The sequence below is a fragment of the Astatotilapia calliptera genome, chromosome 2 (assembly GCF_900246225.1).
Source record: "Astatotilapia calliptera chromosome 2, fAstCal1.2, whole genome shotgun sequence".
Taxonomy (NCBI): domain Eukaryota; kingdom Metazoa; phylum Chordata; class Actinopteri; order Cichliformes; family Cichlidae; genus Astatotilapia; species Astatotilapia calliptera.
Window position 1 is genome coordinate 26,261,767 of NC_039303.1, and position 26,141 is coordinate 26,287,907.

A 26,141-nucleotide genomic window follows, 5' to 3' on the forward strand; every position below is an offset into this window, starting at 1 on the left:
CTTCATTCTTGCTGAATATATTAAAGCCTATTGTGTTGGATTTTACAGTAGACCTGTTATAAGATGAGCATGCAGTTCAGACAGGTTGGCACCTGTAGAGACTTTAACAAATGATTACAGCACTATTTTACCACAGATGGAGAGCACAGCAGCACAGCACTCAAGAAACAGTCAATCTGACAACGGCGCACAGCAGCACCCACTGATACAAATCGAACAGGGTAACCTAGTTGCCCTCGCTACACTGACTAGTAAAGCTTGAGTTCAGATCACTCCCTGTGACTCTGCAGCTCAGGGCAGCACTTCAAAGCCACACAGGAGCCCAAAGTTGAGCAGCAGTGGTAGAAATTGTTCAAAGGAATGTAGCCTGTTTACTATTGACTTTGCAACAATTACCCAAGCATATGTGTGTGTAATTAGATAAGGCAGCCAGTTGTTCTCTAATGCGGCAAATCAAATTAACTAAAGATGCCACATTGATTTCTTTGTGTTCCCTAAATTATTCATCTACACTTGCACTGAACCAGCCAGCCAGCCACCAAAGAGCTTTTCTAACTCCTCTGCACCACCACTCCCTTGCACTCCCCACATGCACATGCTGATTGTTTTGTGAGATCTGTCAGAGGACAGTTGCAATATTTGTGCCATCACCATTCAGCAAATTGACCTTCCAGAAAAGAGAGTATTTATGGTGTTATGGAAATAAAGAATTCCCATTAAATGCAGCAGTGTCGATATCCATCGTTCTTGTCGATGCGCATGCACGTGTGTAAGATAGAGGGCGAGAGCCTGTGCTTGCATGGGTGTGTGCACACTGGTGCACTCTTGCAAGAATTCATGCAGCACGCAGGCTGCAGACAGCTACGTCTGAGGCGGCTCCATTGACATCCTGTTCTCTGGCATGTTGCGCACGGGGAGATCAATATGACCTTACCTCCACCACCTACTCCTTTGAAACTTAATTACTGATATTCAGCTACAAAGTCATCATAGTCTGCCTGTCAATATTCATCGGGGATCATTACGGGCCTAATAAAAGAGGTTATTTACGGGCCGCTCTGCTGACACCAGCCGTGGTCGAAGGAATTCAGCTCCAGCCGTCTCAATTTGCTCTACCTCTCTCGGTCTTTTTTTCTCGTTCTCCTTCTCTATCTCTCTCTCTCACTTCTCCCAGAAGCACTGACCTGAAAAAGAAAAATTGACAGCAGAAAAACGAACAGGAGAGAGGATGGAGGTTGAATTCTTCTGGCATGGCTGTTAATTCTCTTAGCCATGTTTGGTGGTTTTTCAGCCAGTGCCAAAAAAAAAAGAAAGAACAGGAAAAAAAACACAACACTGTAGCCACTATATCCCTAAATCCCCGGCTAAATTTTAACTTTGCTTGCCACTGACATTGCAGTCAGATCCACAAAGGGATATTTCATGATATTTAGAGAAATGTCACACTGCTCCTTGCCTCCTTGCAACAGCGCAAGTTTTAACATCACCGCTCCAACATCAATTATTGGGTTTTCGTGGCTACAGGACAATTCTTTCATCACTACCAGAAGCAATATTCTGGGTCGCAGAACTCCCACTTCTGACATTGTACGGCAACAAAGAGTTGTGTGATTGTCGGAGATTGCTATATGTTAATTTGTTCAATAAATCAATAGCTTCACTGTAATTGAAATGGCTGGTCATTTGAGGCAGCATGTTGAAAACCGAAAAGTGGAACAGTGAACTCTGTAGATCACAGGAGGTACTGCATCCAGAAGAAGCTCTTTCCTTTTTGTCTGTCATGCTCAGTCTCATAAACATCCATTCGCTCTCATGCATGCAAACATCCTGATATCCATGCATGCACACATATATATGGACACACAGGGCTAAGCAGTTCCTTTAGTATCTTGATTAATATGGTCCACTTTACATCAGCACATTGGATGCCAATGCACACTGTGCCGCCTTCCCTAAGCAATTAGCGAAACGGCTCCACCAGCGTTGGATTATCAACAACAAGATGCCTCCTGACGCGAGCCCTAAAGCCTGCTGACTTATTCATATGTGTTTACTTTAAAAGGCTTTGCCCTGTTTTTTGTAGGTGGGCTGCCTTAGAAATGAAATAAGAACAACATCTGGAGAGAGAAGAGAAGGGGAGGGGGGTTATGCTCAAAGAGGTGTCCAAAAGCAGAAAGACATTTGGGAAAATATAATATGAAATCGTTCTCAACTGATTCATTAAGAAGAAAGCATATATATATACACAACAGCATGCACACGCAAATCCTATATAACCAGGAGGATTTGGCTGGTCGATGCGAGTTTGTGCTTTTGCTGTTGTGGATTTCACTGAGCAAAATCAATGAATTCTCCACTAGCTGAACCCCTTTCACGCCAAAATATGAGCTGTGAATCACATGCTTGTATTTTTAGTTTTTTTGTACGTTTCCTATCCCACATGAATGTCAGAGCTTGAATAATTTAATGTACTCTTAGAATCACATTTAACAGTCTCTCTTTCTTGTCTCCAGGGATCCCAACAAACCAGTTCCCCAAGATACCAAGTTCATCCACACCAAGGCCAATCGCTTCGAAGAGGTGGCCTGGTCCAAATACAACCCCCAGGATCAGCTTTACCTGCATATTGGCCTGAAGCCACGTGTGCGCGATCACTACCGTGCCACCAAAGTGGCCTTCTGGAAACACCTAGTGCCCCATTTGTACAACCTCCACGATATGTTCCACTACACCTCCACCACCACCAAAGTGCCGCCCCCAGAGACCACGCAGAACACACTGTCCACCAAAAAGCCCAATGGGAAAAACTGGCCATTCAACACCAAGAGGCCACCTATGTCCCCGGCCTACAACAGTGAGGACAAAGACTCCTGGGGCGATGATGAGGAGACAGGGCCGCTGGTTGTAGAGAACCCTCGGGATTATTCTACAGAGCTCAGCGTCACTATCGCTGTTGGGGCCTCGCTGCTGTTCCTCAACGTCCTGGCCTTCGCAGCCCTCTACTACCGCAAGGACAAGCGGCGGCAGGACTCCGGCCACGGGCAGCCCAGCCCGCAGCGGCAGACCACATCCAACGACATTGGCCACCACGCGCCGGAGGAGGAGATCATGTCATTGCAGATGAACCAGACGCACCATGAGTGTGAGGCTGGGAACAGCAATGAGGGGGCACTGCGCCTGGCCTCGCTGCCCGACTACACGCTCACACTCCGGCGCTCTCCAGACGACATCCCCCTGATGACCCCCAACACCATCACCATGATCCCCAATTCCTTGGTAGGCATGCCCAACCTGCACCCCTACAACACCTTCACAACTGGCTTCAACTCCACCGGCCTGCCTCACTCTCACTCAACCACCCGCGTATAGCTTTAAGGAGGCATGGGGCAGCCGGCGAGAAACGGGGAGGGGAGGAAGAGGCGGCGGTGCAGGGGTGGAAGAGGAGGAGCAGTCCGGATGAACGAATGGAGGAGAGGATTGTGTTTTATAAATATCACAGGGAGGGGGAGGGCCATGAGGGGGGGGGGGAGAGGAGGGGAAGGGCATCAGTCAGATTAAAACGTGAGGAGATTTAACACGACTTTTACTACGAGGAGAGTTGCTGAGAGCTCTCCGTGGATGTCAAGTTGTGCAGAGCTGCCAAAATCAAACTGCTTCCCTTCTCCCGACCAGGAGAGAAGGGGGGTTGCGGGGTCTTTCTGCAGTGTTTTTTTCTAAAATAATCATTTTAAAAGCCTTTTTAAGCAGACTGAGGAGATATCAACAGTTTTTTTTTTCTTGAATTCATAACAAAAAAAAACAAAAAACAAAGAGTAGTGCTTTTTATTTCCCATCCCTTTTCCTCCTGCGGGAGACACGTCTAGAACAATGGCCTCTACGTCGATATTCACGAAATGTTTTTAATTGCTTCTTTGTTTTGTTTTACGTTTCAATGCCTTACAAAAAGCTTGTTGTTGTTGGGTTTTTTTGTCATTATTTCTATTCCCCGAGACTATTCCATGTGGGGTGTGTTGCAAACAGTTGAGACTCAAAGATGAGAGACTGAATCCAGGATGGGAATCTAGAGGATATGCAGATGTAGAGATTTTTAAAATCCATTTTGGGCAACTCATTCTTTTTTTTTTTTTTCTGTTGCGTATCAACACAACAGCCACCCAAATGGTGTTTTTTCCTTTTCTTTTTTTTTCAAGCTCATATAGAAATGATTTGTCTGGGACAGCTCTTGCCGAGAGATGAGAAGGCAGAGATAAACACTATGTTACTGTGATTGTTTCGTTAAGAGAAAAGTGCATCTTTTACAGCCAATTTATCTGTTCAAGCTATCCGATATTATCTCCACGAGGTGTGCACGTACACATGCTGCTTAGAGCACCTGTGTGTTTGTGTGCATGTGAACATGATTTCTCATTCCTTTGCGTGCAAGCGTGGTCAGGAGCGTGAGATAAAGGAAGAGACACATTGTCGGAACTTGCAAGCTCAAGAGTTGCGAGAGAGCGAGAACGGGTGTGTGCGCGTGTGAGAACGAAAGTGTGCGAGCGAGTGAGTGTGTGTGTGTGTGGGTCCGTGCACCTTTTTTTTTTTTGTAGGTTATATTGTGTGGTTATGGGTGGGGGGACGGGGTGTTGGGGGCTGAGTACCTTCCCATGTTGTTGATTTCGGTTCATCCACCAGTAGTGTTTCTGCTGCGTCTCTGGGTGTCTGTCTTTGCAAAATAGCACTTTTGTTATTTTTAAAGTTATATATGTCTAATTTTTTGCTTAAAGATTACAAAATAAATCTATTATTTTATGTGTAAGAGAAAAAAAATAGCTAAAGATTCAACTGAACTAACTGACATGATTCCATTGACTTTGTAAGAGTTCCTCTTCGAAAGCAGACAGTGGCCTGTTTGCACTGAATAAACCTACATCAGTGCACACTTGTATTTCTTTGAATATATATATATAAATATGGGCATACATACATGTATGTATAGGGCTTCTATGAAGATATATTTCCCACTTAAAAAAAACAACAACAAATATTTAAAACTCTCTTTAGACTGAAAAGCACCAACGCAATTAGTTTCTTTGTACTGTTGTGATTTGAAACATACCAAGCCAAGACCTCTCCAGGTGTCTTTGTAGGAGCTCTATATGTATATTTATGTATAAAATATTTAATATTTATTTATGTATTCCAGATGCATACATGCTGATTGTGCCATGTGCCAAATTAAAACTTTAAAAAATGAACAATATAAAGTTTCACTAAACTTTTTTTCCCTCTCTTGATCAAAGTTCTTTTCCTTCCTATTATGACTTTTTATTATTTCCATTTTGAATGAGTTAAAAAAGAAATAGTCTTGCAGCAAGTGCAAGGCTCCCCCCCCCCAGGACTTCCTCTCTACCTCCCCTCTTCCTCTTTCCCCTCCTCCCCCTCCTCCTGCCTCTCTCCTTTTCTCTCACTGAAACCTTTGAGAAAAACAGGCTAACAGCTTGGGGCCTATCTGCGTGCATAACCCCAGATTTTACTGTAATTCATGCAAAGTAGTGCTGCAGCAATGGGAGATTGTGAAAAGATTGCCTTGATGTACTCACAGTGCATCCTATTATGTGTTATTCTCGGGGTGAAAACTGGAGTTATTGATTCTGTGAGTAAAACTGACAATTTTCATTAAGTATCTTGGCGTCACACAGATTGTCTCCCGAGTTACAGTGAAATGCAGTAATGCGACCCAACTAGTGATCCAAGATCAGCGCTGCAATTTTCAGAGACTTCATGCACACAGACTTCACCATTTTTATGAAGTATTCCATTACAGCTTCCTCTGGTATTTAATGATTGGAGGTGTAGCAGAGCGAGAAGCACAGTCTGGTCAGCTTATCACCGATCCTGCCAGTAGCAGAAAGAGAGAAATGGGTTATTTGAGGGAAATTGCTCTGAGACTGATCTATACGAGTCATCTTGTTTTTTGCTCATCTTGCTTTATTTGGGAATCACCTACTAATCAGCCGCTCGCTTCAACTGAACCACATCTTCTAAGAAAGGAACAAGCAGCTGGTTTCTACCTGGAGCGCTCTTGTGCACACAGAAAACACTTTATAAGGCGTCCATAACTATAAACTGGACAATGCAGTCACCAAACATTGTGGCATTGATTTATAGGCTGCATATCAAAAGATGGAAGTGGCTTCCAGACCTAAAAAGTAACAATAATGCAGATCTATCTTAAACCTGTATTCTTTCTACTGACCAGGATTAGGGGGCGATTCCTCTGCTGGCAAAAAAGAAGTGAAATTATAGAAATAGAAATATATAAGAAAAATGACTCTTCTGCTTACTTGAACTTTGACCTAATTAAACAGTCCCTAGGTTCAAGTAATGCTGAATATTAGATGAGGTTGATCTTGTAACTGCCATTATTTAAGAATCAATTAGAAAGCAAGGCACGGTTTAGGTTTTGCCTACTTTGAGATTTCCATGGTGCTACATTATGAGCATGCTGCATTTCTCAATAATATTCGTCAATCCTTTGGAGCACCCAGTTTCAAGAAACTGCCAAAGTCCTCCTCTTAATATAACTTTACTAACAAACTGGTGTGTCCTTTTCAATATACAGTCTTTGCATTGATTACACTTTGTTGAGCGAAGCTGTTTTTCAAATATTTCTGATTGTGAAATATGTGCACTCCTTTATTACTGAAGTCCATAAAGGGTTGATTCATTCAGTCATTTAAAAACATCTTCAAACTTTTATGAGAACTTTTATTTCTGCTGCGCACTCAATATAATATATAGTATACTTCAATATAATAAAAGTAAGTTAAATTTTGTTTGTGGGGCTCTAGGCAGGAAAATAAGTGTGTTTTGAATATAATAAAAACAAAAATGTGAGATCTAGTTACTGAAACACTGCTTACGAAATCCACAAAAGACACTCTTTGGACTGGAATTTTTAGGGAGCATTTCTTTGACAGAATGTTCACAGTGAGCTCTGTTGAGTATTCCAGCATCACATTTTGTCAGTTTTCCATTGCTGTAGTCATTATCTTCAGATTGCATCAGCTCATGTGTGACCCACACTTACAACTTGGCTAACTATATCACTATATTGGTTATAAATACTATAGATTCTTAGAGGGCAGTAGCTGAACCACTGATTGGGCATAACAATATGAGCATAACAATATATCACTGACACTGAATAACAGTGATTTTCTCTTCATCACAGAACCTGTTTATTTGTGGGACATACTAGGGAGAAAGTGAACATTGCGTCCTCAAAGTTGATGTGTTAGAAGCAGGAAAAATGGGACAAATTATGAAGGCTAGGCAACTGGGTCAGAGCATCTCTAAAACTGCAGTTCTTGTTAGGTGTTCCCAGACTTCAGTGGACAGTGTCGGTCAAAAGTGGTCCAAGAAAGGAACAGTGGCGAACCAGCGACTGGGTCATGATTGGCCAAGGCTCACTGATTACTGCACTTATCTGGGGAACACCTGGCACAAGGACTTATTATGGGAAAAAGGCAACCCAGTAGAGGCGGTGTGATGCCCTGGACAATGTTCTGCTGGGAAACCTTGGGTCCTGCCATTCATCCAGGTGGTATGTTGACACGTACCACCTGCCTGAGCATTGTTGCAGACCATGTACACCCTTTCATGGAAATAGTATTCCCTGATGCCTGTGGCAGGATAATACTCCCTGCCACAAAGCAAAAATGGTGTAGAAATTGTTTTAGTAAAGCAATGTGTTTGAGGTGTTGACTTGGCTTCCAAATTCTCCAATCAAGTATCTGTGGGATGTGCTGCACAAACAAATCTGATCCATATGGAGGCCCCACCTCACTGCTTGCAGGACTTAAGGATCTGTTGCTAACATGTTGGTGCCAGATACCCCAGCACAACTTTAGGCGTCTAGTGGAGTCCATGCCTTGATGGCTCACGGCATTTTGGGAATCAAAAAGGGGGACCAACACAATATTAGGCAGATGGTCATAATCTTATTTCTGATCAGTGTATTTTTTTCTGTTGTATCACATCAATTTTGTCCTGGTTAAACATTCAAAGAGTCTGTGAGCACACAGTGGGGAATAAAAAATCATACAAATAAAAACAAAGGAAACAAAAAAGCCTAATTGTTATGCTAAACATCGGCATCTATTGGAAGATCGTCCCCAGTCATCACATAACTGTGCAGCTCTCCTCCGTGTTTCAGCATATTTCAAGTTTCACAATAATAAGCTATTTTGGATCACTTCCGCTGCACTGATCGCTAAATTTGAAAAGAGGATAACTACTGGACAGGTGGCCAGAAATATCCCTGTAAAGCTCTGCCTCTGCTGAATGCATGAATAAGCAGCTGTTTGCTAACAAGTTTACAACAAGCTCATGAAAATTTTACAGGAAACGTACTTTGAGCCTGGAAGTTATTTTGCCATTTGCGTGAACAGCACCGTTATGAATCAAAGCGGATTCTTCTCTTCTCTGATTCATGTGCAGTGGTGTGAGGTCGGTGTCCACTGGCCCCAACACACACACACACACACACACACACACACACACACATAGAGTGACACAGAATTAAAATTGAGTGGTGGAGCTGAGAGTGAACTATCAAAGGGAAGAAATGTCATGGGAGGGCAACTTGTTTTTTGCCATGTAATTTTCCCATATGCTGTTAAAGCAGAGCAGATGTCACTGAGTATTGGCAGGGGCAGACCTAGTGGCCTCAGGGACACAGTTTGGGATACATGGCCCTGTGAAGAGCCACATAATTAAGTCACGGACCAAAGGGGGAAGACCATGGAAACTGCGGCAGGAGGAAAAACGGGGTCAAACTTCCTCTGCACTCAGTAACCTGAAGGCTTGATGAAATTAGTCCAAACTTCCTATGACACGAATCGCACGAGGGGGAAAAAGGGAATGGATGGCTCAGTGGGGGGGGGCGGTTATGAGTGAGACGCGTTTCCACGACCGAGATTTGTTTGCAGTTCAGCGAGTGTGCTTCGAAAGTGACATCATTCAAGGAATGGCTAGAATACCCCGATGGGGGTTGTGACTGCCTCGACAGCAGCGAAGACAAACCCAGCCTAGGAAATGGATGTGCCAAATTACACAGTCCCACCCGCTGGGAGAGAGCTGCAGGTGTGTGCAGTTGTGGGTGTCTTTGTGTTTGCGTGAAGATATTGAGAATTTTATTTCTACCACAGAGAGCACGTTGTTACCTATATTTCCTCTCACCTTCTTCCTCACCTTCATCTCTCTGCTCTCAAGCCTCGTTCATCTTTTTCCCCATCTCTCTTTTTCTTTTGTGCTCAAATGTTGTTGGGGTTTTTTCTGCTCCCCTCATGTAAAATATATCTGGGCAGCTCTCCCTCTGTCTCGCACATATATGACGCGCCCATTTTCTCTTTCTCCAGCTTTGTAAGTGCCATAATCTGGGCTACTCATTTCCACTCATTTAGAATCTAATTTTCTTGAGTTACCGTGTTTCTCTGCTGACTACGAAGCTAATGAACATTACTTATTGAGAAGCAGACTCGAGTCAGTCAGTGAACCAAAACTCTTGCACTTTGAATTTAAATAGCCTGTTTTTCTCCAAAAGGGATATCATAATGTGTTTTGTCAAAACATCAATAATCTATTATTTCCATGTGAAAAATGCAATCTTGAAAAAAAAAATGTTTTGTACCCATACTGCATAGACAAATCTGTGGCATTTTTTTTTTCAGGTTCACCTAATGAGGAGTTTCATGCGAAGGCAGATATTATAACACAATGTATCACTGGAAACGAGGACTGTAATCAACAAAAGCGATGGGCTTTGAGCCCAGATACATCTCTGATAAATCTATGTTATCTCAGTGTTATTGTACAGATTACTAAAGATGCCCTGTTACTTCTATGTTTATGTCCATAGAATGTATTTATAATCATGGAAACTGGAGTAATCAAAAATAAAATATCTATTCTTTATGTATCTTATTGTGATTCTCGTGAATATAGAACATCACATTCATTTTCAGAAGACTTGAAGTCAAGAGGTTTGGGTGTTTTGTGTGTGTTTGTACATACCCGCCAGACACTTTGATTATGTACACTTTGCTAATACTAAATTGGACCCCCTTTTTTCTTCTTCAATATTTGTGGCACAGATTCAACAAGGTGCTGGAAACTTTCCTCAGAGATTTTGGTCCATATTGATGTGATAGAATCACAGAGTTGCTGCAGCTCTGTCATCTGCACAGCCGTGAAATGAGAATCTGACATTCCCCCACATCCCAAAGGTGCTCTATTGGATTGAGATCGGATGACCCTCGAGGCTATTTGAGTACAGATGATCTGAGCTTTGTGACACAGTGGGTTATCTTCCTGCAAGCAGGCATCAGAAGATGGGTACACTGTGGTCATAACCGAAACAGTACTCTGATCATCTCTGTAGGTGTTTAAATTACTAAGGGACCAAGAAAATATGCCCCACACCATTACACCACCAGCAGGGCCCTGAAATGTTAATAAAAGGCAGGATGGGCCCATGCTTTTCTGTGGTTTATACAGCAAATTCTGACTATTCCATCCCAAGTTGTAGCAGAAATCAAGATACATCAGACGACTGTTGCGCAATTGTTGTGAATTTACATGAATTGCAACCTCAGTTTTCTGGTCTTAATCAGAGTGGCACCCAGTGTGGTCTTCTGCTGGTTTAGTCCATCTGCTTCTAGGTCTGACATGTTGTGCATTTAGAGGTGATCCTCTACATGCCAAGTTTTGTGTCAGCTTGAAGCAGTCTGGCCATTCTCCCCTGATCTATGGCATCAGCAAGACATTTACATCCAGAGAAGAGTTGCTCACTGGATATTTTCTGCATTTCACACCATACTCTGTAAACCCTAAAGATGGTTGTGCGGAAAATCTCAGTAGATGAGCAGTTTCTGAATACTCAGACCACCCCATCTGGCACCAACAACCATGTAACTTCTATCCAAGTAATTTAAATCCCCTTTCTTTCCCATTCTTGACCATGCCTGCATGCCCAAACGCATCAATACTCGATTAGATACTTGTGTTCACGAGCAGTTGAACGGGTGTACCTAATATAGTGGCCACAAAGTATGAATCAAACAAAAATATTTATGGAGAAAGCACCACAGTCCTAGACAATATACCTGACTACTATGTTCCTTCAAAAATCACACACTTTTTGCATCCATTAACAAGGCTGGCATGTTTTATCTTTGGTATAATTAACAACAAATTCCACAAGCAGACCAAAACCAAACAAGGAATTTATCCCACTAACAAGCACTGTCTTTGCATTCACAGCCAAATGAAGCATACGTTTCTGTGCCATTGAACTCACTGTTGTCCAGAAACTGTGAAAAACATGGAGCCAAAAGCCAGAATGGTGTGTTCAGTGATGTATTCAGTAATTACAATGAGGACAAACAGTAAAGCTTTCTTTCTTTAGCTCATCCGAGTAGCAGAGGAGACACGTTCCCCTTGCATCCTCTGTGATGCCTTCTCGACACGGAGCTGCTGTCGAGGCAAAATACAGCGGCAGAGCTGTCAAAATAGGGAGAATATCACCCGGTAGTATGCATGCTTTATGTGATTTAAGTGGTTTTTATGCAGTGATGGAGTTGTGTGGTACAGACCATAAGCTACAAGCCGAGTCTGCACAGACAGCACTTGTTAGCCAGATAAATTCATTGATGTCTTTGGTTTTATGGGATTAGCTGGTAAAAAATAAAATAAAATAACACCAGCATTTTAAATGCAGCTTTGGGTGCAATAAACTGTGGCATCAGTGCAAGAATAGAACAAGCCCAAGTGTAATGTAGTATTCAAGAGTTAAAGGAGCCAGTGTGGTTTTATGGAGGTCCAGTGAACAACAGTAGTATCCTATAGTTCATCTAGCACAGGCATTCCCACCTGGCTCCAACCTAAAGCTACCTGTCGACTACATAATGATCTGCCCTCTGTAAGATAGATGGCCTGGAGATACCACTGACACCGCTGAGACTAAAGCCCGCACACTCCCAGTATGTGGGGAAAGTAACAACAGCAGGCAACAAGCACATTTTAAGCCTCAGCAGAGGATCCATCCTGCAAAAAACCTGTTACTGTGGAGTTCCCACTTGACATCTAATTTTTCCTACTAGTTGGTCTACTTGTGACTGGGAAAAGTTTCCTTCCTGCTCTAACTGCACTCATCACTCATAGCATTATCTTGCATATTCAGAGCTTTTTTTTTTTTCTTTTTCTTTTTTCTTGCAAGGTCGTTCGTCACCAACTGGAGCCACACTAGCTGCTATCGCTCTGTTGCATCAGCTGGAGTTCACCATCAGATGGCAGTCCACTAATGCCTTTCTCAGATGTGGGTTACTGGTGGCAGTGGAAAGGTTGCGTCAGTGGACTTATGGTGTCAGAACTCGCCAGCCTGTGTTGCTTCGGTGCAGACTACAGAGGACTCCCACAGGACTTCCCGAAAGTATCTTATCACTTAGATCACATTACAATGACTTTCAGTAGCAACAATTTGATCTTTAGTTCTAATCCAGGCTACCAGGCATTTCACAGATCTTTCAGATCAAATGCACCGTGAGCTTGACTTTAGTGTGTGAGCTCAGTCCAAGAAAATCTGCACCATTTTTTTTTTCATGAAATACTGGAAACACCCTTTGAAGTTAAGCCTATTTTTGCCCCGAGAGGCAGAGAGCCTCATTTATCAGTGAAAGCCTAAATATTAGCCTTGTGTAGTGAAATAGACGTTTGCTTCTTTTTTCTTTTTTTTTTATCAAAAAAGATAGATATATAGTTAATACTTAATCATGTAGCTTATAAGACATCTGACCTTAAAAAACATTTGCAAAATCCTTTTTGGTTCTTTTAGTTTAGGAGTTGGGAATCCATCATATTTCAAACTTGTCCATTCGTCTACTGTTTGTACATAATATAAATAAGATAAACACTGCCTACTTTATGGTCAGATGTCAGATGAATGATTAGAACGAAGCCACAAAAATGATCTATGCAATGGAAACACCACAGAATACAGCAACAAGGCAGTCTGGTCCCTAGAGGACCTCTGAAGTCTTCTCTTGGATACTAAAAAATTCCACACGTTCGTTTCTGTCCACTCCAGGAACGGTTAATACACACTGGAAGCATCTTCACAGCTGCAAAGATGCCCCGAGACCTCCTTGTATGACTGACAGCTTACCAGCTTGCTACTTTACGATACAGTTTTTTTGCCCACTAGGTAGCCCATGGCATTTGCTAAAGCTATGTTCGCTGTCACTTCCATTCACACATCCACATCTTCTCACAGCTTGGTTTTGCTCCCTTTTCCCACCAGTGTTTTGATTTATGGATTGAGCTTAAATTGGACATTAGTTAAGACAGAAATGATTTCCATTACGCACGAATGAAACTCGAATGATGTTTTAGCTCATTGTTTGGTAATGCCTGCTTTTCTGTAATGAATTCAAGTAAACTGACTGCCTGAGTTGAAAGAGGAACAGTGAAGTGGCGTCAAGAAATCCCCAGTCAGCAGTGATGTAATGGCTCATTGGAGGCCAGGAACACTGTGTGAATCGCATTCCTCGGGAATGAACTCCTTTAAAAGGAATCACACTGGTTTCCTGTTCCATGGTCTACAATGAGACGGACGTCAGAGAGCAAAACAGGAAATGACATGGATGAAAGCAGAGATTTACTGTACGTGACGGAAACCACTCAAATCCAAACACACCATTAAACTGTTTCCACCTCTCCCAGCAATACGCCTGATAAGCACAGGGATTTTTAACCTAAATGAGTTGGGTATTGCATTGTTATTTCATAGTAAGTTTACAATTTTATTATTATTATTATTATTATTATTATTATTATTATTATTATTAAGAAAAACTCCACAGAAATTTTTTAAACACTCTTCAGTTGACTGGAGGTTTACACGTTGTTCTGGCTCTGCTTGGGAACAGATGCTGATGTTTAGTGGGCGTGATGTATACGGCGCCCATCACTGTAGTAAGCCAGCATTAGTTTGTACTAAGCAAAATACATCTGATGCTCATGGGATTGTTAGCAAACAAAATGAATATTACTATGAGAACATTCAAATATCAACATGTTTGTGGCAATAAATCCAAAGTTTGGGAATTTCAACCAGAAAAAAACACAAGCTTCAACCAGGTGATCTTTATGTCCTGAGAACTAGGAACATCATCTTTCCAACTCTTCACTCACCATCGTCACCCTCCAGTTAGCTAATTCATGGTCTTAGTTTTCACCTAAAATAATGTAACTGCGATTTTTTTAGTGAGCCCAACTATTTTTATATGTTCAGGTGTGGGGCTGGAAAACCCATGCAGAAGTACGAGGAACAGAAAATGAACTTTTAATGAATTCCTGTAACACCCTGTGGGATATTACAAGAATGCAAAGCTGGGGAACATCTTTTTAGGCTCCAGTGTTGAGCTATACAGAGCTGAGGAAAAGGAACATAGGAGGCTGTTATGTTACCTTTATGCAGTCAAAGTGGAAATTGCTATGCCAGTCACTGTCGTAGAGAAAAAAATAGTCCTGCTGCAGGTCAGTGTTTACTTTCATTGAGCCAAAAATGATTTTAAGGCATTTATGGCTTACACATAAATATCTCACACGACTTTAAAGTGATGCTATTTTAGAGATTGTTTATGCCTGTAGTCAAAGGTTTGGGCATCCTCAGGCAAACTGCTTGTTTTCTTGATTTTTGAAGTGAAAAGAAATAAATACAACCTGTGCAGCAAACATGCATTAAAAATGAGTCTTTCTTCAAATGTTTGCACACAGCCACTTATAATTTCTTCGAAATACAAAAGCTGAAAAAAAGGAATCATGACTGTGGGAATTTTAAATTATATTTTAAGCCTACTGGTGTAGCTTTGCATGATTCACAGTTTAAAATAGTCCTTATTTATCTTATACTGGGATTTGTAGCCTATTAATTTATCTACAGTCTGATGTAAGCCTCTCCCTGAGAGCTTCTCTCCCATTAAGACTGCACCCACTTTAAGTCAACTTTGTTCTGATTGCCATTGCAATTAGATGCTTTGTGGTGCTCACAGAAAGAGATGTGAACCTGAGATGAGCAAATTAGGGATGTCTGCTCTTACTGATGTGATACAAATCCAAAGGTAGAAAAGGCTTTTGGAAACCAAGCAGTCTAAAGTCTGAGAGCTTTTTACTTACAGTGATTATTTCCACATAGACTGACCTCATTATTTTAAACTTTGGCTATGCTTAATATGGGCATCCACCACTATCCATGCATCAATCCATCCTTCGGCTTCTCCACAGTTATATCTATATTGTAAAGCATACCACCAAGTCCTGCTTTTGTGAGCTCTGCAGGAATAACAAAGTGCTCTGAGTCCTTGATCTGGGCTCAGAGAGCAGCCTCAGTTATGTAAGACCCAGTCAGACTTTTACAATTCATTGTGTGTGTGTGTGTGTGTGTGTGTGTGTATGTGTGTGTGTGTGTGTGTGTGTGTGTGTGTGTGTGTGTGTGTGTGTGTGTGTGTGTGTGTGTGTGTGTGTGTGTGTGTGTGTGTGTGTGTTGGGTGGTTGAGCAAGCTAATTCCTTGGGAGAGCGTTGTTAGCCTGGACCATTTGGGGGACTCTCAGGGGAAAGGCGTTGCTCCGGTCTCTCATCAGGCAGATGACAGAAGACTGCGTGCTCTGCATGCTGCACTCATCTCAGCCTCGATGGCCTCGCTGCACAGGCCATATCTCTGCTTCATTTACTCATTGTCTGATAATAACAAGTGTCTCCTTTCTGCTGCACTCAATTACGTCTTCATTAGCTTGCTAACTAGTTTAAAACAAGTATTGTGTGTAGCGGTTTTAAGTCTTTGTGACATTTATTACAAGGATACCTGAGTATATGGGTGAGGGTCGTAAAGGGGACAGCGTGATTTTTATTACGTCTTCATTTCTCAGGACTATTCATTGTCTCATCATAGCATCAATTCATTCTAATTTACCAGCTAATGAACTCAGTTCATTCATCATTTAGTCTGTCTGTTATCTAAACAACGACTGGCTGACATATTGACCTCTTACTTCGCTGTGCTGCCAATCAAGCGCCGAGCTCATAGTAATGAGCGCATAAACAATAACGAGGAGGCGTTCCCAAAAGCCAAACTGATATATTACATCAGATCCCACTGAAGAGCAATCTAATAAAAATCATGCCGCATAATTAGCTGCTGGTGACTTTTCATGTAGCCTGCGTGGATTAGTGTGGCAGCAGTGTCACAGCAGCAAGAATCAGAGCGGGATGGAGGACCTGAAACATCACATTAGAATGACAAAGTGGGAAGCGGTGCCGGTGAAATTCCTTTCACTCTTGCTTGCACTTCACCATTGTGTTTCCTGCATTCTTGCTGTTCCTCACCTTCATTTAAAATAAACAGGATGTGCCCATCGCTTGCGAGGGAACTTCCATCATGTGGAAGCCAGCTTTGTAACTATCCTGAGCAGCTGTGGCCTCAATCAGTCAGTCTGGCCTTTCTCTTAAGTGGAACAGACAACACAGTAGAAGCCGGATACTCCACGCTTACCCCTCTGTATTTCCTTACTCTTTGAGCAGTCTCAATTTTTCTTTTAGGTTCCCATTATTCCTCTTATCTTTACAGTAGCATCACATTTGAAGCTCATTTGCTCTCGCCACTACACTCTTGTCTCTTCCTCCTTCACCTTTTGAGGTGAAGCGGCTCTCGTCCCAGTCAGCACGGTTAAATAGTTGGCCACAGTTCAAAGCGGGAACTTGTCTTTGTCTTCTAATGAGACATAATCAGACCAAGAACAGTAACTTAAGTGTCCAGCCTTTCCTCTTTTGGACTCTGTCACTGACATGCTGTCAAACAAATAGGCCCACCCAAGGAGTCTATCTATAATATATCACCACCAGGGCCGGTGATTATGTCAGCTATAGCTGCCTAGAGATTCCTAATGACAAAACAATGGCAGTCCGAATAACTTCTACCCTGACAACTATGTTTTTCAGCAAGCAGGTGTGTGATTGCAATAAGCAGACTCTAAATTTTTCAGGCTGCTTTTTCAATTCCTCATTCAGAATCATTTGAAACTCCGCTTTGACATGTTACCATAGGCTAAAAATACATTTGCATAGATCAGCTGGGTTACAGTGCCTCTGTCCCTCATTGTAAAATTACAAGTCGCAAAGAGTGACAACTTTACAAGCACAACAGTCACCTCACCCTCATGTGTTTCTGTGGCGCTCTGACAGACTGGAGGAGACACCTGCACATGCATGTCACTAGCAACACCTACACGCCCGTGAAATGACAGCAGAGTATAGAAAAAACCGCGATGGGAAAGTCTGCATTTCAGTCAAAACGCAGCGGTTTCCTGCCTTCAGTTCAAAGATTAGATTTGTGTTAGGAGTAAGTACACAGTCTAAATGAGCATTGCTTTTCTCAGCAGCACTGACGCACTTCCTTTTTAAGCCTGTGTCTGAGCTAAATTTGTGGTTTTCCTGTGCTGGTTGCTGAAGTGAAACTCAAAGAATAATCAGAACAGACACAGAGGAAGCAACTGCAAAAATAAAGAAAAACATTTGAGGGTCTTATGAGACATGAAGTGTGACAATGGCAGAAGTCAGTTTAGAGAGAAAGAAGATGTGGGCACATTGAGTGTTAGTTGTGAACACTGTCAGGAGGTTTTGGGTGTTTTGCTGTTTTTTTTTAAGAAAAGTGACAACCGCTCAGACTTGTGTGGCAAATCATATGTGGCTAGTAAGGCCAGAGTCTCTGCACAGAGTGAATATGTTTTTAAAAAATGGCAACATATTAGCCCTGCAACCAACCTGTGGAGGGTGTACCCCACTTATCGCCCTATGGTAGCTGGGATAGGCTCCAGCTCCCGTGCAACACTAATAAGGATAATTGGAAGGAAGGATGGATAGAAAACATCAAATTCATTACAAATCTCTTTTTATTTTTACATGCATTCATCTGTATATACATTATATATTATTAAAACAAAACAAATATCATAAAGACCTGTACACCAGAAATGCCCTTCTAATTAAAATTAGTTTGAAATTAGCCTAAAACTTTTGTGCCGTCTAAGATTTTGATCCAGACAAAGCTCAGCTTTCTTCAAAACTACACAGCCGTGAGGATTTAGAGCCCTTTCCAGGCATTGCACTTATGGGATTTTTTTTTAAAATGTGGGATAAACATGCTTTCTATACTCTAGGCAGTGTTTTTGTTGTGTTTCTTCTTTCTTTTTTGTCACATGCCCAAACAGATGGAAGCTTTGTCTCATTTTAAGAATATGTCACACATCCTGGATCTGATGCTGCAGGCGGACGTTGTCTTTGCTGGCTGGACGCAGCATCGCCGGGGGTCTGTGGGAGTTCTTGCATTTTCGGAATGGACTGCCCTTTTAATTTCGGATGTTAACCTTTTCCCCCGGAGCGGCGAGGGGACCATTTGCTCCATCAGATCTGTTCTGGTGTATATCTCTCTTTCTGCTCAGCAGTAGCCAGTCATGTCGCCCCCAGCCTATTCCCTATCCCCCCCCCCCCCCCCCCCCCCCCCCCCCATTATTGTACGTAGCTCACTTTTGCTCTCTGTTCACATCTCTGCAAAAAGAAAGAAGAAGAAAAAGCACAGGCATGTGAATAAACACATCAATATGCAGTGACTAAGTGAGCCTTGTAGAGATACACGGGGAGTTACGATTAATTTGTAACGTTAATTCGCTTTGTGTCGAGACCACTGATAGCAGTGGATTTATGCTTTGCTCCCTGTTGCTTGTGTGCATGCTCTGGGTGATGCGTGTGTGTTTAGGGGCCTCTGGAACACCACTGCTTTACCGCTGATAGCAGGATCATGACGCTCATGTAGTCAAGTATGCCATTATCACTAAAGCGCGTGTAGATAGTCCACCTGAGTCCTCAGACATGATATTTACACATAAAGGGTGCTCAGAGATAAACAGCAGGGGGTACAGTACACTGTAGAAACAAGCTGGATACTGCTACACAGTCCAAAACACCAAAACATACGCCACGCTCATGTCGGCGCGTCTCTGCCACTGTAACATACTCCAACCTGCTGGCTTGTCGACTCAGTACAAAAGAAGTCAAGAAAAGATTGGATGATAGAGGGTGTAATTTTCTTAAATACGCACCAGCAAGTTCCCGGTCCAACATGTCGATAAAACTCTCAAGATCCCTTGTGTCTCCCAGCTTGGCTGCAGAAAGAGGACAGAAAGAAATGGAATTTGAGAAAGAAACTATAAGAAAAATAGAGCTGCAATGGAACATTTTTGTAGAGAAAGGCAGCTCAGTTCAGTGGTAGCCTATTTCCTTTGGACCAAACGCTGAAGTTATCTAAGTCTCGGCATTACATAAAGTTTGAACTGAACACGCAAACTGAGATAAAGCTGATTTTAAGAGCTCCAAAAAGAGCCTTGGCAGCCTCGTTCCCACCAGGATCTCTCTGTTGTAAGCTTTTTCTGTGTAAAGCCAAACAAAATTGATGAAAAAATATGACTGATTCTTTCTGGTCACCTGATGTTTAACTTTAACAGTAGTCTGTGGATGCAACTGCAACAGCACTCATTAATCCACATGCGCACGCAGCCAAGAGCCGGTCTCATCACTGCATATAACAGCACAAATGACTCCACCCAGGAGCTTTGAAAGAAGAGCGCTGAGACGTCACAGCCACAGTGGAAGTTGCTTTGTTGTGTAAACCAAGACAGATTCCAGGGCATTGCAGATGCTTTCTGTGTAGCTCTTATAAAGTGATAGTGATCGCTGTAAGAACTGAGGCTATCTAGATGGAGATGAGCTGATAGAAGGCTCCGGTACCTTTTGATGCCAGCGTTATTCCTGCTGTGTGGAGCTCCTCCTCACTGGTATTCAAACTGTTCCCCATAGATGGTTCACTGCCTGGGGGAAGAGAGGGAAGCAATGAGGGAGTAAAAGGAGATAACAAGCACTAAGGGCAGTCCTTGCAAATGATCAGTGACAATGACAAAACTCTAACATAATGCAGGAGTTGCACGTAATGATGATAACATGCGATAAAAAAAATTAAAAGGTAAGTGTTCGGCGCTAGTGACTCCCATGTGTCGGCCTTTGAAAGCAGTTTGCCTGTTGAATGGTTAGGGGGGCAAAATACTTTCAATAATGACGACACATGGGAGCAGAGGGGGGGGGGGGAAACTGTTTCTTCTTTTATCTTATAACCGTCGACAAATGCAGAACAAAGGGGGGAAAGACAATTACACAAGATGGGATATCCGTAATTGCAGCTCATTCCAGTATACAGCTATTGTCACGAGCACAAACAGCCACTTTAATGGAAGTGTGTAGGGATGTGTCCTCTTGTACCACTAATTTCATGCAAATTAAATGTGTCAAGCTGCAGTTGTTTGGGCTGATAAAGGGGCTCAACTGGAGTCCACGGGGATTCCAAACAATGTCACTCACCAGCATGATGCACTAAATAATTACTTTCCTTCCCCCACACTTTGTACATTAGGCAGATATTATCTTAATCACTTCTCTAACGTATTCTTTTTTCTTTCTTTTTTTTTGAATAACTTACTGTAATCTGAGTCCTCGACTCCACTGTCTTCACTCAGCCCTGTGAGAGTTTTGGCCTCGTGCAATGCTTTCTGGTAAGCATGCGGTCTGCTTTGAGAAGGGGCCTTCAGCTCCTCCACCACATCCTGGAACTCCTGGAGCAACTCACCAAGCTCCAAGTCCAAGTCTGTGGAAAATGTGACAGCAGTTGGAAAGAAATCTTCAAGATGGACTCAGCTTATTTCAGCAGTAAAAGAAAATAGTAGAAACACTGAAATAAATATTTTTAAAGACTTGATTAAATATGAGAATGTTTTAAAGGGCGTTTCAAAGATACCAAATTCCTAAACCTAAGAAATATACATTAAAAAAAAAAAAAGGAAAATCTAAAAACTACCAGCTGAAGTTTAAGTCAGCGTGCTGCATCAGATAACTGGACATGTTCCCATATGGCATATAAAACAGTAGACGGACAGTAAAACACCTGGTCTGCAAAGTGTGATTAAAAATATATTTATATATATTACATCATAAATCAGAGTTGTACGCTCTCGGCTACTATAAAAACTTTTTTAGCGCCGGCACCATTATTTTAAAAATGGGTGTTGCATAAACGCAGTTTAGGTTTTCTAACATTTTATTAGGCTCACATAAATAATAATAATAAAGTTAAAATTCCTTATGGAACACTAAAATTAAAACAACTTTGGTGTGTTTGGTAGATACGTAAATACGTATGATTACAAAAAAGTACAACTACAAAAAGGATTAGGAATTTAAAATAAGTGTCACAGCGAGATGATTTTTAAATCTTCCTATAAAGCTTTTCTATCTTTTACATATATTTGTGGTTTTTTTTATCTGTTTAGTAAATTTAATAAAAGGCTGGGAAAGCGTGCTCTATGATCCATCACTGAAATAAATTCAAATTATTGTCTCAAGCAGGCGTTGGACTCACCCATGGTACTGTCTGAGGACATAGCGGGACGTGAAAGAAAAGCGCCACGAAGCTGCTGTGTGTCTGGGTTCAGAGCGGTTTGATGCTGACAGTACTACTGTACTTTTATTCTAAAGCCTTCCACACCCGCTCTGTGAGAGGGCCTGCCCAGCCAATCATGTCACAGATTAAAAACCTCAGAGGTCGAGGGGACTGTAAGTGGAAATGGGGAGGGGGCGGAAAGTAAAAAAACGAGGTTGTTACGCAAGTGAAAGAGAGTGGGACTGGAATAACCCATTAAATGCTGTAAGCGGGGCTGTGGGAAAAAATATCCGTTGGGGTTTTAGATGAAGACAGAAAAGAGGGGTGTCAAATCCTCGAGTTATTCCGTTTTGGGTAGGCGGCGTAATGCGGGGGTTTGGGTTTTATGTACATTAATATTATATTATTATTTGCCCGATATAATTTCCTGGCTGTGACACAAGTAATCTTAAACACAGGACACTTTGATAGGAAAGAGAAGTGTCGCACACGCTCCAAAACAAAACTCGGAACAACAAATGTTATTCTTCTTTCACACGTGCACTACTCTGCTCTGTCTGTAGGGGGCCTTAGAGAGCAAGCCTATGGGTCATGCAGTACTTTGGAACTGTCAGGGAAACTTAAAAGCCCTGCTGTGAAGCAATACCACACAAATAAATGCTGCATAACCAGTCTTGTTCTTTGATATCTTGAGATCTCAAGTAAATGTATCTTGCTTTCATGACTACGGGTCAAATTTCACCAACCGTTTACTGTCACTTAACAGCGTGATGATTAACCCTAAAGAAAATAAGCATTTTCTTTTTTCTTGTTTTTTTTTTTCTTTGCTTTGCGTTTCGGTTTGTTTGTTTGTTTTGTTTGTTTGTTTGTCTTGTTTTTTGGCACATGAAAAAAGCATACCAGAGGTTACATACTGCACTCTCAAATGTACTTTTATTGTAACTGAGGAGTCATTGTTTCTTATGACAGTTTACATCTACGTGCACTTTAAATCTATGCACGAGCATGTGGACATATATTTATATATATTCATAAATGTGTTTGTGTGCAGGCTTGCGTGCGTGCAGTTGTAAGTAATTTTAAGCAACAGTGCATTCGTAGTTCCAGCTTAATGCACATGAATTCAGCTCAGCCAGGTAAACCTGTTGTTCCTCCATCTTCCCATGTGGCAGCCTGACAGGAAGGTAAGTTTTGTAGGAGGAGCATAATTATGCCTTCAGCAGTTTTATTTTGCTGCCTCAGTCCTTAGCATTCACTTGCTGCTGGGAACTTGGCTAACATGTGTGAGGGCGATGGGCCATGGGACTCCTGATAATATGAATTGTGCCGGACTACTGCAGGTAAGAGCCAGCTGAGTTTATCTCTTTTGATGGTATCTGCACTGTATTAGCGTTTCTAATTGAGTCATATATTGCAGCAACACACGAATGTGCTCGGTGTATTGTACGGCATCATGTTCTAAAGAGGTGTTAAATTGTATGACCCTTTATTCATTTTTAATAAAGAATGTCTGCTTTGATATTTTCCTTTTATTTAAATTCTCTGTGTTATTTGTTTACAAGAGCACTTGGTTGGAGATAAGTGAGAGGGAGGCATCGAATTACCTTATTGTGCAGCTGCTTGCTTTTAAAAGAGCTCACTGAGGCATGAAGTTTAAATTTTATCACCACGTTGAAAACTTTTAAATAACTTATATCATAAGTTTTAAATAGAATAGTGTAACTCTACAAAGACTACTGCTCACTGTTTTTTTTGTTTTCTGTCTTTGTCAGAAGCTGCTGATTGTAGTTCACATCAGGCAGATCATATGTAGTTCTCTCCTGTTTTCCGTCCCAGAGGAACTGGAGCCTGACACTCTGGTTGGATCACTTAGTAAAAACTTTTCTCCTCCATATCAGCTCCTGCCCCACAAGTACCTGAGGATGGACATAAACACGGGGAATTTCTATACCACTGAGTTAAAGATGGATCGCGAGGCCATCTGCCCCGCAGAGAAAAAAGCTGAGGAATGTGTTACTTTATACAATGCCATCGTGGGGCCCTCAAAAGACCTTATACAGTTTTCTGTGATCATAGAGGACATCAATGACAATGCGCCGCATTTTGAAAATAACAAAATACACCTTGGGGTGCCCGAGGATACGACCGTGGGGACCAGTTTCCTGCTAGATACTCAGGCTCTGGACAGTGACACCGGTCCTAATGGAGAGGTGCAGTACCACCTAAAAGGCTCTGATGGAGCTTTCGGTTTAAAAATTGAAGAAGACAGCTCTTTAATTATGTTGGTTGTAGAAAGAGCCCTGGATAGGGAAACTCGGGACCTGTTTCAGATGCAGCTAGTGGCCACAGACTGTGGTGTAGACCCTTTAAGTGTGTCTGCAGATTTAATAGTCACAGTGACAGATGTCAACGACAACTGTCCAGCCTTTAGCTCTGATAGCCCACACAGTGTCACCATCCCAGGAGACTCTCGGAAGAACACAGTGGTCACTCAGGTTAGAGCCACAGATCCAGATTTAGGACCAAATGGTGATATCGTTTACTCCCTCAGTCCCAAAGTCTCTGAGCAGGTCAAGACGCTCTTTAGCCTCAACAGTCTCACCGGGTCCATCAGCCTTACACGGGACCTTGAGAGCGACAACTCAGAGGAGCTCGTGTTGAAAGTGTTAGCCAGCGGCCATCACTGCCCTCCAGCAGACACTCAGGTAACCATATCCGTGCTCCCCAAGGCGAACCAAGAGCTGACGATCAAGATCGGGTTCATAGCGGAGCATCAAAACCAGACTATGGTGTTACAAGAGAACCAGCACCCCACTGCCTTAGCCGTTTTAGAGCTCGAGGGTGACAGCATCTTTAAAGACTTATTTCTTGCCATTGAAGGTGAAGTGCCTTTCACTTTGAGCCCACAGAATGGCAAGTATCTGCTTTCCACATCAAAGCCCTTAGACTATGAGATGGATCGTGAACATCATATTTCCGTGGTAGCACGCGTGAGATCAGCTGAGGGATCTGTGATCGTTCCTTCTAGACGTGTAGTCACGGTGCTGGTGGCAGACATCAACGACAATGCGCCATATTTTGTACAGCCTCACTACGAACTCCAAGTGGAAGAAAACAATCAGCCAGGAATGTCACTGCTTCAGATCTCGGCTTCAGATTTAGACAGCGGAGAAAACGGCATGGTGACATACAGGCTTGAAAACTACAATCCAACCATGTTTAGCATTGATTCTGTAACAGGTCAACTCTCTCTGCTGGTTCCTCTAGACAGGGAGCAACAGAATGTACACAGACTCACTGTGTTTGCTCGGGACAGCGGCTCTCCTCCCTTGGAATCCATGGCCACTGTATCCATTCACGTTCGTGACCAGAATGACAATCCACCTGTTTTTCTTACCCCTCACTTCATCTTTTTCATTCCTGAGAATGTTCCAACATTATCCCAGGTGGGGAAGGTGGAGGTGAAAGACCCAGATAAAGGGGAGAATGGGACAACAGAATTGTATGTTGTAAACAGCAGTGCACCTTTTGTTGTGGATAACACCCAGGGGATGCTACGCACCACTAGGAACTTGGACCGCGAGACAGAAGACCGCTATGAACTCTACCTGCTGGCCAGTGATCACGGCCAGACAGTTGCTTTGACTTCCACTGCCAGAGTGACCATCTTTGTGGAAGACATCAATGACAACCAGCCAAAAGTGATCCTTCCCGGCAGCAACTCCTCATGCCTAACTGTCTCTCCAGGTACCCTGGCAGGTGCCACGGTAGGAAAGATCTATGCCATCGATGAGGACTCTGGACTGAATTCAGAGATTACTTACTCAGCTACGGCACCGGAGCTTTTGCAAAACAGAAGTCCCTTTCAGATCGATTCAAGGTCAGGGAACATCACCTTAAGCCAACAGCTCCTTCATACAGACCTGGGAATGCATCACCTGTTCATTGTGGTCAGAGATGGGGGTAAACCAGTTCCACTTTATACCACTGTCTGGATGAATTTGTTGGTCAATGACAGCACAGAGCCTTGCCACTTGGACCGGGTGCCCACCTGGACAGGGACACTAAACTTGGTTCAAACCCCTTCAATGGAACCGATCTGTGACGTGGAGACAGCCAGATTTTCAAAAGTGATTCTGTTAATAGGCCTGGGTATGATGCTGGTGTCCACATGCTTGTTTGTGGCCACAGTTATTTGCTGCCTAAAACAGAGGAGTAGAAGTCTGAAAATGAACAAGAGAGCATACACTGAGGCGAATGAGATTCCACTCAGGCTCAAAGACAAATATTACTCTGATTAATAACAGCAAGCAATGTGTAAAGCTCACAGTCTCAAAGATAAAAATGTCCTGTGAATTAAATGTATTCTGTGTATTTGTCAAGGGCTTCTTGCATTGTAATAAGTCATTGATTCAGTGTGATGCACGGTGTATTCAAACATGTCGACTGCAAAACTGACAGGTTCTGTAGAAATAAAGTTGATCCATTTTCTGATAATGGAACGAGCATATACACGTTGACCTGATAAGTGAAATATGTCAAGCCATCCACAAAAACGTATTCCCT

At 42.4% G+C, this 26,141-nt stretch overlaps 3 protein-coding genes across 5 annotated transcripts in view; 2 read left to right on the plus strand and 1 right to left on the minus strand.

Moving 5' to 3' along the window:
- Nucleotides 1–3,484, plus strand: part of nlgn3a (neuroligin 3a) — a 130,403-nt gene extending 126,919 nt beyond the window's left edge. For all 3 annotated transcript variants that reach the window (XM_026190509.1, XM_026190513.1, XM_026190521.1), the window contains one exon: nucleotides 2,514–3,484. In XM_026190509.1, the coding sequence (XP_026046294.1) occupies nucleotides 2,514–3,369 (856 nt within the window). In that variant the 3' untranslated portion in view covers nucleotides 3,370–3,484. The remainder of the gene's footprint in view (nucleotides 1–2,513) is intronic.
- Nucleotides 3,485–18,594: 15,110 nt separating this feature from the next.
- Nucleotides 18,595–21,710, minus strand: LOC113029278 (regulator of cell cycle RGCC). The gene is made up of 5 exons (XM_026180063.1): nucleotides 21,555–21,710; nucleotides 20,619–20,783; nucleotides 19,877–19,957; nucleotides 19,192–19,254; nucleotides 18,595–18,640 (listed from the first exon to the last, which is right to left on the minus strand). Exons 1-5 carry the CDS (start codon nucleotides 21,574–21,576, stop codon nucleotides 18,633–18,635), a joined length of 339 nt encoding a protein of 112 aa, XP_026035848.1. The 5' UTR covers nucleotides 21,577–21,710; the 3' UTR covers nucleotides 18,595–18,632.
- A 1,105-nt stretch (nucleotides 21,711–22,815) lies between these two features.
- On the plus strand, nucleotides 22,816–26,085 carry pcdh20l (protocadherin 20-like). Its single transcript, XM_026190532.1, has 2 exons — nucleotides 22,816–22,915; nucleotides 23,348–26,085. Exons 1-2 carry the CDS (start codon nucleotides 22,868–22,870, stop codon nucleotides 25,874–25,876), a joined length of 2,577 nt encoding a protein of 858 aa, XP_026046317.1. The 5' UTR covers nucleotides 22,816–22,867; the 3' UTR covers nucleotides 25,877–26,085.
- The last annotated feature ends 56 nt before the right edge of the window (nucleotides 26,086–26,141 follow it).